This window comes from Tympanuchus pallidicinctus, unplaced genomic scaffold (assembly GCF_026119805.1).
Source record: "Tympanuchus pallidicinctus isolate F22 unplaced genomic scaffold, pur_lepc_1.0 scaffold5, whole genome shotgun sequence".
In the NCBI taxonomy this organism is placed as follows: Eukaryota; Metazoa; Chordata; class Aves; order Galliformes; family Phasianidae; genus Tympanuchus; species Tympanuchus pallidicinctus.
The window spans coordinates 5,026,254-5,043,907 of NW_026294769.1; the positions used below are offsets into that span (position 1 = coordinate 5,026,254).

General features: G+C 42.1%; 1 protein-coding gene across 1 annotated transcript in view; it reads left to right on the top strand.

Moving 5' to 3' along the window:
- MYO10 (myosin X) overlaps positions 1 to 17,654 on the top strand; it is a 151,206-nt gene that overhangs the window by 106,553 nt on the left and 26,999 nt on the right. Inside the window, exons 20-21 of the mRNA XM_052703762.1 lie at positions 15,281 to 15,405; positions 15,558 to 15,672. Of these exons, the coding sequence (XP_052559722.1) occupies positions 15,281 to 15,405; positions 15,558 to 15,672 (240 nt within the window). The remainder of the gene's footprint in view (positions 1 to 15,280; positions 15,406 to 15,557; positions 15,673 to 17,654) is intronic.

Consider the following 17,654-nt stretch of genomic DNA (forward strand, 5'->3'; position numbering starts at 1 on the left):
CTACAGCAGTTGCTGCAGAGCCAACCCTCGCCAGGCTTGACTTCCTTTGAGTGCAGCAGGAATGAATTAAGCAAGTACAGCCAAAGATATCACATGAAAGACTTGAAATACGAGTGAGCTGAAGAAAGCCCTGGTCTGTGTGTGTGTGTGTCTGTGTGTGTGCATAGCTGCAGCTGCTAAAGATTCAGTTTTTCACAATGGGAGAACGCTGAAGGGTGAAAAAGTCTTAAAAGGTAAGGAGTTTAATTTGTGCATTTATTTGTGTTCTGGTTTTGTTGTATTTTTGTTTTTAATTTCAATCTTGCATGCTTGAAGCTGTGGTGGACTTGTAGAAAGGGAAAAGGAAGCTGAGTTTGGCAGAGCAAGTTGTATGGAAAATGTTTCTGGTCTTGTATTTTCTTTTAAGGAGGCTGAGTGCTTGCAGAATTGGATTTATGAACAGATGACTAAACTACTGGTCTGATCATAATTTCAAACACCAGAAGAGCTTTCCTTCCAAGCAATCTGCTTTAATAAAACATGCTCTCTCTTTAAGTTAAAGGAGTTATTGTTAGCAGAGCAAGAAAAAAGTCATCAGAGCTAAAGCTGAGTGTGTATGCAGTGGGGGGATGATGTGAGCTGTACTGGTGGTCTGCTTTGGGGCAGAAAGATCTTTTCTGCTGTTCAGCAATTTGTGATGTAGATTCAGGAGAACTAGCTATGTAAAGCTGAGGAAAGTAGTACTCCTGCAATTCATTAAGGTGTAAGGCAAGGCTGTAGTTTGGCTTTGATTACACTATGGAAAGTGGCAGTGTGCATTTGACTGTGAGGAAGTCCAGCAAGAGACCAGCAGCATCCAGAAGTCTAAATTAATGTTTTCGTGCTTCCAATGAAACTTGATGGAACACTTTTGAGACAGTAATTCTTTCACTGTAGAAACACAAGAAACAGAGTATGATTAAAATATGTATAACTATAGTAATGGGAAAGATATAACAGCAGTATACTTTGTGTTTGCTTTGTGTTAGTTGCCCCCTTCTGCCCCTTGTGAGACAAATGCCCCAGCCCAGCAGGGAAAATAGCTCTGTTATGGGATCTGCATTTTACTCTTTCTTTCTCACTTAAAGAACTCGCCTCTGCAAACATTAGAATTCAGCCACAGGGTTGAAAATTAGAATAAAGCTGCTTGAGAGAACCTGTTAGGAAGGGAATGGGTTGGATCCTGCATCATTGAAGACTATGGGAGTTTTATTCTGGTCTCGAGCAACCCTGGATTTGCCTTGCAAATCTAGATGGAGGTGATACGATCTGATAAAGTGCATGTGGAACCGGGAAAAGGGATTCTCATTAGTCCTGATGGTTCTTCTCTCTATGATGTTAAGATATGTCCTTTCAAACCTCAGGTTGTAACAGCGGTGGTTGATAAAAAAAAATAGGTATTTTTGTTGTGTGGAACATGAATTAAATGAACTTAATAATTTTTTTCTTCTAAAACTGCATAGCTTCAAAAAGGTAACACTGATTTCGTTTCTTAGTAGCTTATTCAAAAACTTGTATTTACAACCTGTGCACCTTGTGACATAAATAGAAGCATAAAAATCTTTTTTTTTCTAACGCAGCAGGATTGCTGACAGAAAGCAGCTGAAAGCTGTAGCACTGTCTCAGCTATTCAAATCATTGTCAGAGGCATCCTCAGAGCACAAAATTTATGTTAAGAGCAGAATGTAATGCTGTTTAATAGTGGATTTGGGTTAGTTCTTAATATTTTTTTTCTATTTAACTGTATCTGTGTGCATGTATATCTGTGAAACTTCTTAATTTAATCAAAGGTGCTGCAAACTGAGACTTCATGGGAGAAAAACTCTTTGTGATAGATTTGTGAGGACTAACTACGCTCCAGAACATTTGCAATCACTTCACAACATATTTTAAGCGGGAAATATTTCCTAAGAGGGCATCAAATCTGCTTTTTTTTGTGGCCTACTTTACACTCAGTATGTCTTATTTAGTGGTTTTAGGCACTTCATAAGCCTAAACAATAAGACGTGTCCATTCCTTGCACTGTTGCTATGTTGCAGGATGTCTGCTGAGTTGTGTCTGTATGATGGCAATCAGCCTAATCTACGGGAAGCTTGGGGTGAAGGCATGATGATGTTTGAGGTTGCTTCTGTTGGTCTTTCTCCTCCAAGCTCCTGATGAGCTGCCCGTTCCAGCAGTAGCGAGCTGGACAGCAGGCCGGGGCTCCTTGGAGCCTGGCTATGGAGGTGGTAGGAAGCTAAACTCTATTGCTTCCCTGAACACTGTTCATTTTGTTGTTGAGTCCCGTGCATGAGGTAAGTATACACTTCATTTAGGCATTCAGTTCTGTGAAGTTCCAGGTTTTCTGTGCACAAGCCAAGAAATGCTTGGCACTGTGTAAATCATACAGGCCACTGAGAAGTTTCCAGTTTTGGCTGCCACCTTGGAGCGTCTCACGCACCTGTGAGCACTGCACAATGTTTAGCGTAGAAAAGGCAAGTTTGTTGCCAAACTCTCAGTGCTGTGCTGTATTTTCAGAGTTAACAGGATGAGATATATCACGGCGTTTTTGAAACTTACTCTCTGTAAACCTTAAATTTTAGGTATCTATTTTGTAGGGTTGTTGGAGCGCTCAAACGTCTTACGGTCAAGCAAAGATAAAGTAGATTAAGAGAAGGAACCCGCTTTCAGAAAGCCAGATGAATGCCAAAGCCTTAGTGCCATTGGTTTTCTCACATGAGGGGCTGCCCCAGATTCAGCACAAAAAGAACATTTGCCAGTCAAACAATTTGTGTGTCTTTAGCCAAAAAGAGATCGTGTCCAGCATTTAAGTTATGTTACCATTAACTGAGTAGTCTTTCAAAGGCAGAAATTTTGATTTTTGTTTAAAGCGGCCCAGCACTTAAATTTGTTACAGAAACTGTTCATGTAATCAGACAATTCACATGGCAAACAAAATCCAGTTTAGAAAAGCTGATTCTACCCTCATGATTCCTTTCTGACTCAAACATGTAGGCATTATGCTTTGTTGTATACTTAATGTCAGCCTAGGAATTTATCAGAGGAGAAAATGCTGTGTAGACATCGAAAATTGCTGTTTCTCTGTGACCACTGCCATGTACAACCTAGAGCACCTCAGATCAGCCAAGTCCTTAAAGGGCATGTGCATCTCATTGGCTTCAATGAGCTCTAAGTGCATGCCAGAAGCTTTGCTTTAGTTATTTATGCTGCTCTGGATGTGCAGTCCTGCACGTAATAGAGTCCCTATAACCACAGTGCCTCTTGTCACACCGCTTTGGAGAAGAGTGAGGTGGATGTGCAGCTCTCTTACACTTGACTAGCAACTTCAGTCTGGGTAGACATCTGCACAGAGGCAGAAGGAATTTTTTTTACATCTCTTGTTCCACTGATGTGCAGTCTGCAATGCTACCCTGGAAAACATAGTTTGGATATGCCAGCAATGAAAATGCATCTTAGCAGTTAGGGAGTCTCAATATTGTATTTTCCAGATTTTGCAGAGAGAAGATGGATAGAGGAAATTTCAGTTCTAAATGACAGAAAGAGCCATGTTCTTAATTAAATGTAACACAGCAGATTGTAAAATTCTAAGTTAGGGCAGAGCTTTTCTCCACAGGGTTGTTAAAAAATAGATGGAGTCAACAAAACGTGTAAGAAGAAGCACTAATAAAAGCACTAATAAAAGTGCTTAGCAAAGCAAAAGGCCATTGATAAGCATCCCTGAATTTAAAATTTGCATGCTTACTGGAGATGAACAGTGGCATCTCAGTGAAATCACTGAAGTGGTTGAAGGTTAAATTAATTAGGTGCACATGTCATTTTTACCATATATTGCACCTCATTCTGTGTGTATGTGTACACACACAGATCACTTGATTTTATTTCATGTGGCATATTGGTGTTAAGAGAGATGATTGCCATCAGACTGGGGGAACTCTGGAACATGCTAGTAAAGCAAAGCCAGTTTAGTCTGTAGTTAACACTTGTTTCACAAGTGTGTGGGGAGCGGCACAAACAGTTAAGTTGGTGCCATTTTTTTGTGAGAGGAAAATATACAGTGTCTTTGATTGCAAATGTTAGTGCTTGCCAATGTATAATCTATGGCAATGAAATCAAACTGGTTGGTTGTTTCTTTGGGTGTTTTTTGTTTGGCTGCCAACTGACATTATTAGCAGTGGTTGTAGGGAGTATGGGTAGCTTCTATCCGATCTCCTGCTGCTGAAGTTGAGTTATTTGTGCCTTCAGCCTGGCCATGGTGGCAGCAGAAGTGGCTACGATCTGCAAGGAGATGTGGGGGAAAGAGCTTCTCCATCTTCTGTTTAGGTAACATATAAAGAAATCAGTAAAGGGCTTTTTATTTGTTCTAAGGGAAAAAAAAAATCCGAATTATTAGATAAATCTAATTTGATTTTGATGTTGTTTTCCAAAACACCAAAGAACTCATGTAGGAGAGTTTCCAACTCTTAATTAAAGAGAGGGCATCTGTTGCATTATAACAAAGGAGTCCAAGAAGAACGTATTTGTTGCCTTTTTCTGTGATACGCACATATAGAAGAACAAACAACTGCCTTTGTTTTCTGTCCTTTCTTTCAAACATACACCACTCTCTTGGCCTTGGTATCTTGTTGTCTAGCTGGTTGTAGATCCACGGGGCAAGTCCTGAATGTATAGTATAAGAAAGCATGAGGACAGAAGAGAAGCATGAAGGACCAAATTCTAAGAACAATACCAAAGTTAGACTGATGCTATCTGAGACGTGCTGAGATGAAAGTGGGAACAATTAGCATAGTGACTATATGGGATTAAGCTGGGTCATTTATCTGAGCCATCACACAACTTGATGTCAGCCAGACAGATGTCTCTGCTAATCTTAGGGATCTTCACGACTTTCTGTAAACTTTGATTTCCCTTCTGTAGACTTAAAAAATATCAGAACTGCAGTCTTACAAGTTTCTTCCTGCTTTTAAAGCTTTAAGTGGGTCTTCAGAACTCTGCAAGTCTACAGGACCACTGTGAATCTGCTTAAGCGTAGCCCTGTAAGTCCCTGGATGTCCCAGGCATTCCAGATGGAAGTGTGCCCTTGATGATGATGCAAAACAGCAATTGCCACGGAGAGATGAAGGAGTTCTTTGGTGCAGAGTGGTGCACAGTGGTCCTGGGGCAGCTGGGTGGTGCTTGTCCCTCAGGCTGCTGGGTCGCACGCCACTGCAGCCTGTAGTGAGAGCCAGGGCTGCACACTGAATGGAGCCCTGTGCCTTTGCTGAGATGGGAATAATCTGCCCTTTCAGTGCTGCCTGACCTCTGGTTTCCCAGCAACTCGAAGCTGCTCAGTAGAATATTCTGCGGTGTTCCTAATTTACTCATATAAGGTATTGGCTATGATTGAAGCCTGGCTAATTTCTCATAATGACTTTGACATAGAAGACTTGATACATGAGGAAGTGAACGGACTCCTCAGGAGATATTTTTTTAATTCCTGTCTTTTCTTCAAAGTAGGAAGTGTGCTCTAAAGTTTACTTGCTTGAGAAAGCAGCACAGCTGTGCATTACGTCAGCTCTGTTTTATAGCTGCCTTCTATGGTCTACTGAGGGAATGAACTGCATTCAGGCACAAAACACATCAGAGAAAGAGAAACTGCTTGTGGCCACAGTACTGAAAAAGGATGTGATCAAGTGCTTAACTTTGCTTGTGTCCGGTTTTTGGTACTGAACTAGGAAGTTGCTAACTGTCATGGCACTCCATGCTTAATTAAAGATAACTCAAACTTTTTTTTTATTAAACCTTGAAGTTTTTGGAGTTATGATTTATTACTGCTGCAGGGTTTTTCCTTTTTTTAACACTGGAGTTGATAATGTGAAGGATTTTTTTGTTAATTTGTGACATTTATGTAAAGGCTTTGTAATGACTTAATCTAAGCTAGTGCACAATTCTACAGCCTGACTCTTTGTAGACAGTCAGCCAAACTTCCCTTGCTGGCCTGTCAAATACTTGCATAAGAAATGGACTTGTTTCTGCCCCATGAAGCTTTTGTGTGGGATGCACAGCTCTGGATGATAACGGGCGCTGCAGGTCAGTAGCTGTGTCTCCTTCCTATCTTTGATGCAAAGTCAATCTTTGGGAGTTCCAGTACCAAAGGTTAAAGCAGCCAGCACTAAGCTTTCCCAAATAAATAAATCATTGTTTTATCCACAAATGAAAGGGAGCTGCTGAGATCATTTAGTCTAACCAACTGCATGGCAAGCAGTCAGGAAAACCACCTGCTGGAAGAAGGAAGACACCCAGTACTCCCTTTGTGCTTGGTGGTTTTAGAGGGTCCAGCAGCAGAAATGAGCTGCTCCAATGAATGCAGACAGTGAAAAAAAATGTTGTGCCTTCTCATTTGAATGTCTTCTCTTGATTTTCATGCTCATGATATGTTTATCTGCTATGTTTTAGAAACTGCTGTTGAAGGTATGCTCTTGGTTTAGGTACTTGCAGAGTACCATCAAGGGCTCACAGTCCTCTCACTGGTAAGCTTCTCAAGCTCCTCAAGACTCTTACTGCTTTTTTTCGGTCTGGTCTTTACTCTCATGGCCCTTCCCAAATGCTTTCCAGTTACGCATCCTCCTTTATTGTACTTCAGGTTTAGATGCAGTATTTCAGTAGCAGTTACACAGATGAAAAACAAAGGTTAGCCCACACGCAGAAGGCTTTCACGTCCTGAATGGAATTCAGGCATGCGATCCTGAGGGAATAGTGCGTGACCAGACCAAGAGAAAGTGGCAGGTCAGCGCCTGAGGACTGAAACACAGAGCAGTGCCATTTGGACTGATGGTTCCTCTTCTGCTCGCCTTGTGCTTTATGAGCTGGCATCTTTTGTCCTTCAGATGAGTGCCATGTCAGCTCCTATGTCTTCTTCTCTTGTGTGGCGTTGCAGTTCAAGAAAGGGCTGCTTGATTTTCTGTCATTGAGGGTAAGCAAGGAGAAATGCAACCGTGGCAACAAGTTATCTGTAGTGCTATTTCAGAATGTACTGCTGAAGTGATACCGTATTAGCATTTCAGCCAGAACTGGCCACTTGAAGGGCTTCTGGTATTGAAGCACCTGATGGCTTGTGGTAATACTGCAGTGGACATTAGAAGTAGACAGCGTGAGGTTTTTAAAATGGTAGTTCCAAGACAACGTTTTACAACTATGTCAGGTTCGGCCATGCAAGATGAAGTTCATCTCAAGTATTTTTGTCCTGATTTCCTACTTCCTGGTAAATCTTTGGGTCTTTCAGCAATAAAAGCATGATACTAAGAAGTAGCCAATCACGGGATCATAGGGGTTGGAAGGACCTCTGGAGATCATTTAGCTCAACTCCTATTATCTGTGTCATGCAAACAAGAAGAAATCACGTTAGAAAGCATCCTAAAATGTGTTTTACTGCTTTTAGATACAGAAAGGAACTTATTTGACCAGCCTACCAATAAGGTGGCAAATAAAAAAAAAAAAACAAAAAACAAAAAACCTGTAGGTCATAGTTGAAAAGTCTGGTGTGGAGGAATAGTAGTATGATGAAAGTGCTAAAAAAAGAACATGGGTGTAGTTTTAGTCTGTGTTGGTTATGTGGAGTCCCTGCTGACCTGGAGGGTCAGGATTTCACCTTGTGCAATTGGCTTGTGTGCAGCCTCAGCAGATGTGGAGCAGTGCATGACACAGGCAGGTGGCTTTGTTCTCTTGACCATTGTAACAAACTGGTGTTGACTGCCTTGACATCGGGTTGGTAAGGCAGGACAGCTGTCTTTGTAATTAGTACATCTCAGTATGTCCCTCCATGGTGTGTAGCTATCAGGCAGTCTGATTGATCTCTTCAGGAGAAGCCTGCTGACCGATCACAATGTGAGGAGAATGGGGCCAGATTGGGGTTTAGTCTGCAGGGATTGGAGGCTTTAATTAGGCAGACCTCAGATGAAATGGCAATGGATTATTCACAGGTGGAGAAGGAGGGCCCGTGAAGAATTCCAGCTGAGTCTCTGCTGTGAGTTGTACCTTCTGTCAGTGCCCTGAGCCGCTGCCAGAGCTGCTCCAAATCTTAAATCCCTCTTTTCCCAAATGCTCTTAATCGTCTGTTTCACATGGATGGTCCTGTAGGCAAACGGCCTGTGTGACCTGCTGTGCATTTCAATGGACTCTAAATAATGTATTCAAGCAACAAAGGCTCACTTCAGCTAAAAACTTAGCCCCTGCATACACAGTTCTAATCCTACTCAGATAACTTAGATGTCTCCAGTATTTAAGTGTGTGCCTTTAACGATCTGGTCCTATTCCACGAGGTTTTAATTATTGTACAAGAAATTATACACCGTAATCATGAGAAATTAGCTTTGCTCTAGGATTTTAAATTGCCACTGTTGAGAGAAGTGGACTAATCCTGTCTTCAAATACTTTCAGAAAGGAAGGTTTGCAGGGAGGCTGCAGTGTGTTTACTCAGGGTAGAGTTCGGTTCGTACAAACCAATCAGAAAGAAAATTACTCTGAAATACAAGACAACAGTGACACAGGCTAGTTTAAATAGCTCCAGGATTGCAAGGGCATTGAGTACTGCTGGTGAAAGCATGAAATCACAGCAAGCAAGTCAGAAGCATTTGAGCAGCTTTCCTCCAATTATCAAGCTAGATCCAGTTCTTATCTTTACTACAGACTGGCAAGACCTGAAATATGACATCTTTGTCAGTGGTCCTGACTCAGTCATGTCTTGACCCAATTGAAATCCCTAAAAACTGGTGCCAAAGGGTCACTTTGGTAACGTACTGCTGCATAGCAATGATTGCTTTCATTAAAATATCCCTGAGATGCCCCCACTTGTACTGTAAAGCTGGATGACAAGCAGAAGATAGATACTTTAATTTATTTAGGAATTTATTAATTCTCCTCCTTTGGCTGTTTTGAAATGATACACAAACTCTAAAATTGCTGTCTTCCATCCACACAGCAGCGTTTTTTAACATCTGCATCTCTAACCTATAGCGTTAGAGTTCAGTTTGTCACTTAAACTGAACTGTTCTGGGCTGGAAGATGAAGCGTGCAGCCAGATGCAGTAGCTGGAATTGAAGAGAAGATCAACTAATCATGTAAACACTTGCTGTTGGTAAATGCAGCACTTGCATGTTCAGACCTGCAGAGATTATATAAATGAAGCAGTATATCGTTATTGAGAGAGCAGTGAAATCTGGCCTGGAGTTCTGCAGGGGAATGTTTGAGGTGTAAGGATTGATTTAACAATGCCCATGCTCTTTACAAGCTACCACCAGCATTGTTGGTACTTTTTATAGGATTTTCACGCTTTTTGTCGATATCCAGAGAATTTCAGAATGCAAAATATTCACTGTTATTTAATGTTTATCCAAATATTCCTACTGCCATGCACTGGAAATATGAAGAAAACTTTTTAGCTGTGACATGTTCTTAGTTTTTATTCTCCTGTACTCTTACAGCACTTGCCTATATAGCCACAAATGCTCTGGAATAGGAAGGGAACATTTTCAAAAATGAGCCATCATCAAATGTGCTGCTGTTTGACCTGAATCTTTTCTGGTTACAGCTGTATGCACACTTGAGAAGACCACAGAGGGTTTATTTTCTTTATCTTCCTTTGAAATGCACCTGCTCTCAGATGACTGAGACTGACACTCCAGGCACAGGGAGGTTTTCATGATCATTGTGCTGTCACTGTAGTGGTTATGGCGTTGAAACACTGTTGTGTAAGAGGATGCCATCAAAGTTGATGGAGCAAGCACCTGAATGACGTGTGGCTGGAGAAACTGGGAGTAGAGAGGTGGTTTGTTCAAGGCAGGACAGTGACCAACATAGCACTGCAGCTCAAGTCTCTTGAATTAACAGGAAGAATGCCCTAGCCACTGCCCATCCTGCCTTTGCAATTTGTTTTCCTATTGAGACCACAGGCATTTTGTTTCCTCTTCTGTCAGGTTGTTTGAGTCCTCGGCACAAGTAGAGGCTGCTGGGTTGCGTGGACGGTTAAGAACCACTAAGGGTCATGTGGTTTAAAAAGCCAAACGATGGGCATGAAGAAATGTTCTTATCAGTTCAGAGAGACCGTGAATTGTAATTCACACATTTCACATTCATCTGGGAGAAAAGCTTAACATTAGTTTTCACCTGTAGAGTTGGTGATTGAGATCAGAGAATTATGGGGGACTGTTTCAGAAAGATCTGGTGGAATGGGTCCCCTTGTGCAGACAGGATAATTTTATTTCTGAAAAAGACATCAGTGTAATCTGGGATGCAGAAGGCAACTGCAAAGCAGGGGAAGACTTCATTCTAGAACTGAAGGAGAACAGAATTGAAGAAAAGTGAGAAAAGTTACAGGTTTTCAAATAAAAAATTACTTTTCATATCCTTGTATTAATTGTTCATCTTTACCAACTCTGTATCTGTCTTCCACACTTGCATAAGCACAGAAAATCATAACTTGTAAAATACGGCATCGAACTGATGCCATCCTACACACATTGTCAAAGAGAGATCTGTAAACAAGAGCCTGTGAGGGCTTTTTGTTTGTTTGCTTTTCCTATTCTTTTATTTTTATTTTTTTTTTTTTCCTTCTGATCTCTCTTTCTCTGTGAAGTTCCTCCTACCTAAACAAAATCCATCATTATTGTGGCTGTACTGAGGCAGCCAGTAGTTCTGGGATGGAAAAGGATGTCTGACTGGTGAAAGCCAGGTGTGCTCTTTGTTTGAATGGAGAAAACAACCTGCAGAACAACAGAAGCTATATACATCTTATTCACTTTCAGCCTCCACTGATGGCGCTGCCCAGGGTAAGGGGATGCTTTTTTATTTTTTCTGACCTCCATCAGACTTTAATCTAAGGAACTATTTTATAGTTAAAATCATGCATAGAAATCAGATGTCTGTCCTAATGGTTTCTTCTAATTGTGACATTAGACAGCAGCTTTGCCCTTCAGGAGGCTCACAGGTTATCAGAGCAGTTACTTAGCAGTATATGGAGCCAGTCTCACCTGCACAGGTTCCAGGTCCCATTAAAGCCTTGATTCTAGTGCCATACAGTGCAAATTCATGGAAGACTTTGGGATGATCAATGGGTTTGGAGCACTTCCCCTGTGAGGACAAGCTCTGAGGGACCTTACAGCAGCCTTCCAGTACCTGAGGGGGCCTACAGGAAAGCTGGGAAGGGACCTTTTATAAGGGCATATAGTGACACAATGAGGGGAAATGGCTTTAAACTAGAAGAGTGTAGATTTAGACTAGATATTAAGAAGCAATTCTTTCCTGTGAGGGTGGTGAGACACTGGAACAGGTTGCCCAGTGAGGCTGTGGATACCCCATCCCTGGAAGCACTCAAGGCCAGACTGGATGGGCTTTGAGCAACCTGGTGCAGAGGGAGGTGTCCCTGCCTATAGCAGGGGATTGGAACTAGATGATCTTAAAAGTCCTTTCCAACCCAAACCATCCTAGGGTTCTTTGATTCTGGAAATGAGAAATTGCAATTTGTGCTATAAAACAGTGTACCACTCTTTAAAAGAAATAATTTTAAAGAAACTTTTATCATGTTGAACAGTCTTAAATCGTAGGTATCAAAAGCCTAAGAAATTCTACATACGTGTTGGTCAGTGCCCGAATGTGACTGTGATCCACGAGAGTGGCCTTTGCCTTTTGATTTTGTGTGTCAGAGTTGTTTAGTGCTGCCATTCCTTGGTTAAAGGGAAATATGTATGAAAACAAAATTGACTTGAAGCTTTCTGCCTCTGTCAAAAATTTTGAAAGCAATTGGTCAAGTCCCTTATCTTTTATAAGGCCTTCTCTTTTATAAGGTTGATCTGCACAGCAAACAATTCTAATTTTTACTATGAAAAACTGTGAATTTGATAGTGTTTTATAAACAGATATGATTTTGCTTTATGGTATCTGGATTTTTTCTACAAAATACAATTTCTTCCAAAGTGTTTGTCTGTGAAACAAATCCTCTTTGCAACAACACTGATAAATGCTTATCAGACCTCCGTGTTACCTGAGTACAAACCTGAAAATTAATGTAATTATCCCAGGAATTCTGAGGATACAAGACTGTCCCTCAGCTCCTTGGGTAAATACCCTTTGCATAGCTATTTAATGCTGCTCCAGGCTTTGTGGCTGTTACGAATGTAGTTGCAGCCCATTTTAGTGTGTTGTGTTATGGTTCCCTCCCTGACCTGCTGTAGCTCTCCTTATTGCTGAAGTATCTGTGATGGCTCAGCCAAAACCCTCCAGGTGATGGGAGATCTGTATCTTCTGGTAACTCCAGAATGAGAATTGTAGGAGTCCAGCATATTGCTTACCCCTGCCTCCAGGTTTTTGCACAGCAGCCAAATGTATTGGGGATGTAATTCCAGTGATACACCAGGGCAAGATTTGACCCTCCCATTTAATACCACCATGTCTGTCAGTACTTAAAAATAATTACTTAGGAAAGTGGAGGGGCATGCTTATGTAATTAAAATTGCAATGGTCCCTATGTTGCCCTCCTGTTAATATCTCTTGCAGTGTGTCACGTTTTTCTTAAAAAAGTGCAGGCTTCTGGTATCTCAGCTGCTGGTGACCAAACAGTGCTGTGCCTTACTTTTGTATTCACAAGAAAAAAGTCTTGAAAATGTTTCTTCTTCCCTTGTGAATCAGAATGTGGGTGGAAATGAGTTTAAAACAAAAAAAGAAAAAAAAAAAAAAAAAGAAAAACCCAAAAAGGAAGCAAGAAAATTCAAACCAGCAGTGTGGCTGACTTTTGACTAGTGAGGTGCCAGGGGCTGGTGATAAAAAGATTATGTAGTGGAGCAGCCAGCTGGCTCTCTGAGCTCCTTGGGCAGGAACAGACATCTGCAGTGTCACTGAAATTCTCCCTAACTCTGATGTATCCACTCCATTCACACATCTGCCTTGCCACACTGAGAATATGAATTTGTTTGCAAGTCTGGTGGGTAGTGTTACCCTTTGAGCCAACAAGAGTATGGGTAGAAGAGTCAAAAGCAGATATTGAAAAAGATGTATTGACATGTGTCAGTCTGTGACACAAATCAAACGTGACTTGTACAATCAGTATCCTGTTCTGATGGTTAGCATGTGCATCTGTGCTCAGTACTTTCCCTTTGGGAAGCATTGGTGACCTGTGCAGAGGCAGGCTGTGTGTTCCTGCAGTTGGATGGTGGGTTTGCAAGGCTGGTTCCCTCGCACACCTGTGCCATGGGGAGGGCAGTTACAGAGAGCATTGGCAATTCCAGTCGTGACAGTACCAGTGCTTTCAATGTAAGAATCCATGCATGTGTGCAGTACAATGCAAAGATTTGACTTGCATATCTGACTGTTGTTGGCAAAATCCAGATTAAACACAGTATCAAGAAAAAAAAAAAGTGTGTGTTTTCATCGCTCACAAAGGCATTTTCTCCCCTAGAACATTAATGTACATATGTGCAGGCACGGAAATAAAACGATAAATCACATTACAGAGGCAGGCTGATGGAGCTGGGGTTGTCTCTGGAGAAGGCTAGATCCAGAGAGACCTTGTTGTGGCCTTCCTGTATTTAAAGGAGGATTATAACCAAGAGGAGGTCCAACTTTTTACACAGCCTGATAGAAATGGCAAGGAGGAAACTTAAAGAGATGAGATTTAAGTTAGATGTTAGGAAGACATTCTTTCTCAGAGCATGGTGAAGCTCTGACACAGACTGCTCAGAGAAGCTGTGAGTGCCCCTTCCATGGATTGAAGGCCGTGCTGGATGGGGCCCTGAGCAGCCTCGTCTAGTGGGTGGCAGCCCTGCCCATGGCAAAGGTCTGGGGCTGGAGGGTCTTTAAGAAAGTCTTTTTCAGCCCAAGCAATTCTATGATTTGCAGCAGAACCCTAAACCTAGTGGCAGCCAGTGTGGTAAAGAGTTGACACCTCTCCAGGACTTCCTTGGATGCCATGCACGTAACTCAGAAGTGGGCAGCAGCAGCTTCTGATGGCAGAATTTCTCCATGTCCTCATGCACCTGGGTCAGGTTGCATCAGGTCCTGCAGCACCAACTGCCCCAGGCAGGGCAGGGCTCACCACTGGAACCGGCTGCTTTTTCAAAACCACAAATTATGTGCATTTTTGTTCAGTGCTTTGGACTGCAGAGGAAGGGTCAGAACACAGTAATTTTCCATATGACTTTCAGCTCCTGTTCCAAAGGAAGAGGCTGGAGAATTCTGCTGCAGGAGTGGTGAGGGCTGGGGACATGTTTGTCACTGCAGCTCAATACTGGAGAAGTAGTTCGTCTCTCACTGCTCCAAGAAAAGATCAATGACAGGAAGAATCACAGTGCCTTGTTTTAGATGTTCTGACTCTTAAAGGAGGGGGTTAGAAGCAGATGCATCAAAATTTTAGAAGCTACTTAGCTAGAAAATGAGAGTTAACATCACTAGCATCACTAGCATTCTGTTTTATGTCTAAGCAGATGAAAAAATTTGGAATATTTTTAATTAACTTTTGAGTCTGTCTTCTCATGAAATTACTTCCGATAAGTTCAGATTTCAGGGAGTCACTTATTTGCCAGGTTGAAAAAGAAGCATGATGAAAGCCAGTTTATAAGTAATAGGAGAGTCCTCTGATTTAGAGTTGCTCAGGGCTTGATCTTGCTCTCATTTCTGTCAGCTGAAGCTCTTGCACTGGCTGCGGTGGGAACCTCTTCACTTTTACATAAGCCAGTGACTGTGAGATCCTGCCTTCCAAACTTTCACTTGCAAAGTACTAAAGGCTGCCCTCTAATCCTGCAAATGGCTGTCCAGGAGGGTAAACCCGTGTACTTGAGTGGACCTCTGGGCTTGTGAATCACAGCACATTTACATGAGGTGTTACTTCAGTGTCGGGACTGTCAGCATTTTGCAGGTGGTGATTAGCACCGTCTTGAGCTGCTTTGTGTGGTGGTGGCTGGCGCTGCCTTATCTCAAGACATGGCTGAAGCACGGGGCAACCTGAGGGCTTTGGAGATGAGACTGGAAGGCTCCAGAGAGCAGGAGCAGAGCTGGTCTGCACTTGAAGGTTTCCCTGACAGAGTGGTTTGGGCTGTCTTTTTTTCTCAATTAAAAATGATCCCAGAAGAATGACGTGCAAACCAAGGGAAACTTAGAGAAGCAGATTTTTTTGTTTGGATGGGCTTTTTTCTTGTTGTTTTGGGGGCTCTCTTGTTTGGTTGGTTGTTTTTTTGGTTATTTAGAGATGAAAACATTTCTGATGCTTAGAATAGAAGTTTTTTCAAATACTTGCTTGTTTCAGATGCCAGATCAGTTTGATCAGACAGTGGTGCTCAACCAACTGCGCTACTCTGGGATGCTGGAGACTGTGAGGATTCGGAGGGCTGGCTTCCCAGTCCGAAGGCCCTTCCAAGACTTTTATAAAAGGTAAAAGCAGCGACATGTGCACTTCAGGTGTCAGTTGTGGCTATTGATCAATGTTCTCATGTAGAGGAATACTGTAAAAATCTAATATTAAAAAAATAGAGTAAAAACGGAATGTTTCCTAAATGAAGCAATAAATGCTTTTTGATTGCCAGGTATAAAGTTCTCATGAGAAACTTAACTCTGCCCGAAGACTTAAATGAGAGATGTGCCGTCCTTCTTCGTCTGTATGACAACACAAGTACTGAATGGCAGCTTGGAAAAAATAAGGTAAAGTAATCCAACCGCACGTGTTGTGGCTACTGCTTATACAAGGTTGAAGGGATTTTGACTGCGCAGCTGCAGAAGTGTAGCTGTAATGGTGATTACATTTGGCTTTAAAGAAAGCTGAGGATGTTTGTTGATGCTCTAGAGACTCCTGTAAGTAATTTGTAGTTGTGCTAAGGAATTCGCTGTCTGAGGCATTTGAACCTACATGCCACTTATAGAGGAAGAGCCCACTCGGGTGGACTCACAGGCAGGAGCAGCAGTGAGGATCGGAACGTACAACATGGTTGCTGAATGTTGGAATTCCAAGAAGTCCCCAGCCCTTGAGGCAGTGCTCTATTCTACCAGGAGCTGCATTCATTGCAGTGAACTCACCTACCTGGCTCCTGCTCCACAGGGGAAGTCACACAGAGAGGGGCTGTAGCCAGTGTTGGTACAGCAGAGCTGAGCTCCACATGTGCTTGCTTGTCCTAGTCTAGGAGTTCTCAGAGGTACATTCGACCTCCATATGTGTCCTGCCAGACAACCTGAACTTTGCTGCCACTGTTTTTTTTTAAAGAATTTCACATTGTTTTTATTAGAAGAATGTAATTGTGAGTAATGAAACAATCCAGGTGTTTCAGCATGCTCGTTTGGTAAGTTTGAAGGTTGTCCAGTACAGGATCTAAGATTTCCTGACTATTAACACATGGTACAAAGGCCTGAGAGTGGATTACAAACAGCATTCCTTGGCATGTGTAAGGTGTCTCAGGGATTATACTAGGAGATATGATTTGATCATTTTAAAGTTATTTTGGGACATGAAATCTGAGATATTCTGATTGTAACTGAAGCCATTTTTCAACCCATTTTTATAAACTGTGGCGAGCAAATCATACAGTGATAGCAGACCAAGCTAGATGTTGGTTCCTCTTATTGCAGATGTAGCAATCCTTATGCACAGACCCTGGACAAGGCTTTAGCATGTTAGCATAATAACATCTATGAGGACCCCAAATTGTTTTAAGCAACTGCTTGGCAGGATCTCAGCAGGAACCAGAGCTCTCTTGTAACCTCCCATACTGAGGACTGGGATAATTGCCCCCAGAGCTGTGTGTGCATTTTTTAAGAGCCTTCATAAATAGCTTATTGTTGAAGAGAACAAGTGAGCATTGGTTTCAGACTGAGCATACTATGGGGCACTTTGTGATTTAAGAGGAGTAGTAACAACATTGCTGTGATTCAGCTTGAGTGTGAAATTTTCTTGTTTTCACGTCACAGGCTGCATTGCACCTGCTCAGGAAAATGTGTTAGTCGGTGCATAGTATGTGCTTAACATCTTAACGTTTTGGTTCAGGAAGTAGCTGAATGCCTTTCTGAATCAGAATTTTGGGACGTTTTTAAAGCCAGTGTGTGGAGAGCAAAGGAGGATTGCCCAGTGAGAGAAAGAAAAGGCTTCTTCCTTCACAGCCTATTTTATACGTGAATAAAAGCGATGTATTTGGACTTTGGGACTCTCTGTGGAACTGTATGTGTTCATTAGCGTTTCATAATTAGTTGCAAAATCAAGTCCCTTTCTACATTTAAAACTCAGAACTGTGCCTTTCATCAGTTTTGTGATAGGCTTTTGTACTCCTAAACTACTCAAACCAGCCAAACAAACAAGAGCCAAAACAGAAATAGTTGATGAATGTGTCCATCGCCCTGTGAGCTCAGAAGCAGTCTGTCTGCAGGATGCTGGTTAGCTGTGAGGGATACCTGGCCCTCGTGTGTACCAGCACGGCAGTTCTGCACCTGTAAGTACAAGAGCAGGCAGCCTGAATATTGAACCAGCCTCATTTCAGTGTACTTCTGCAGGTTTATACCAGTGACATTGGAAGGAATGACGATAGCAAGAGGTTAAAGAAGCTCTATTTGTAATGTAAAACAGCTGAATTCTCAGGGCAGTCTTTCTGCTCCCCAAATTCCCTGCTCTGAGTGTCCCTGCTGCAGCAGGGCTTGGACTG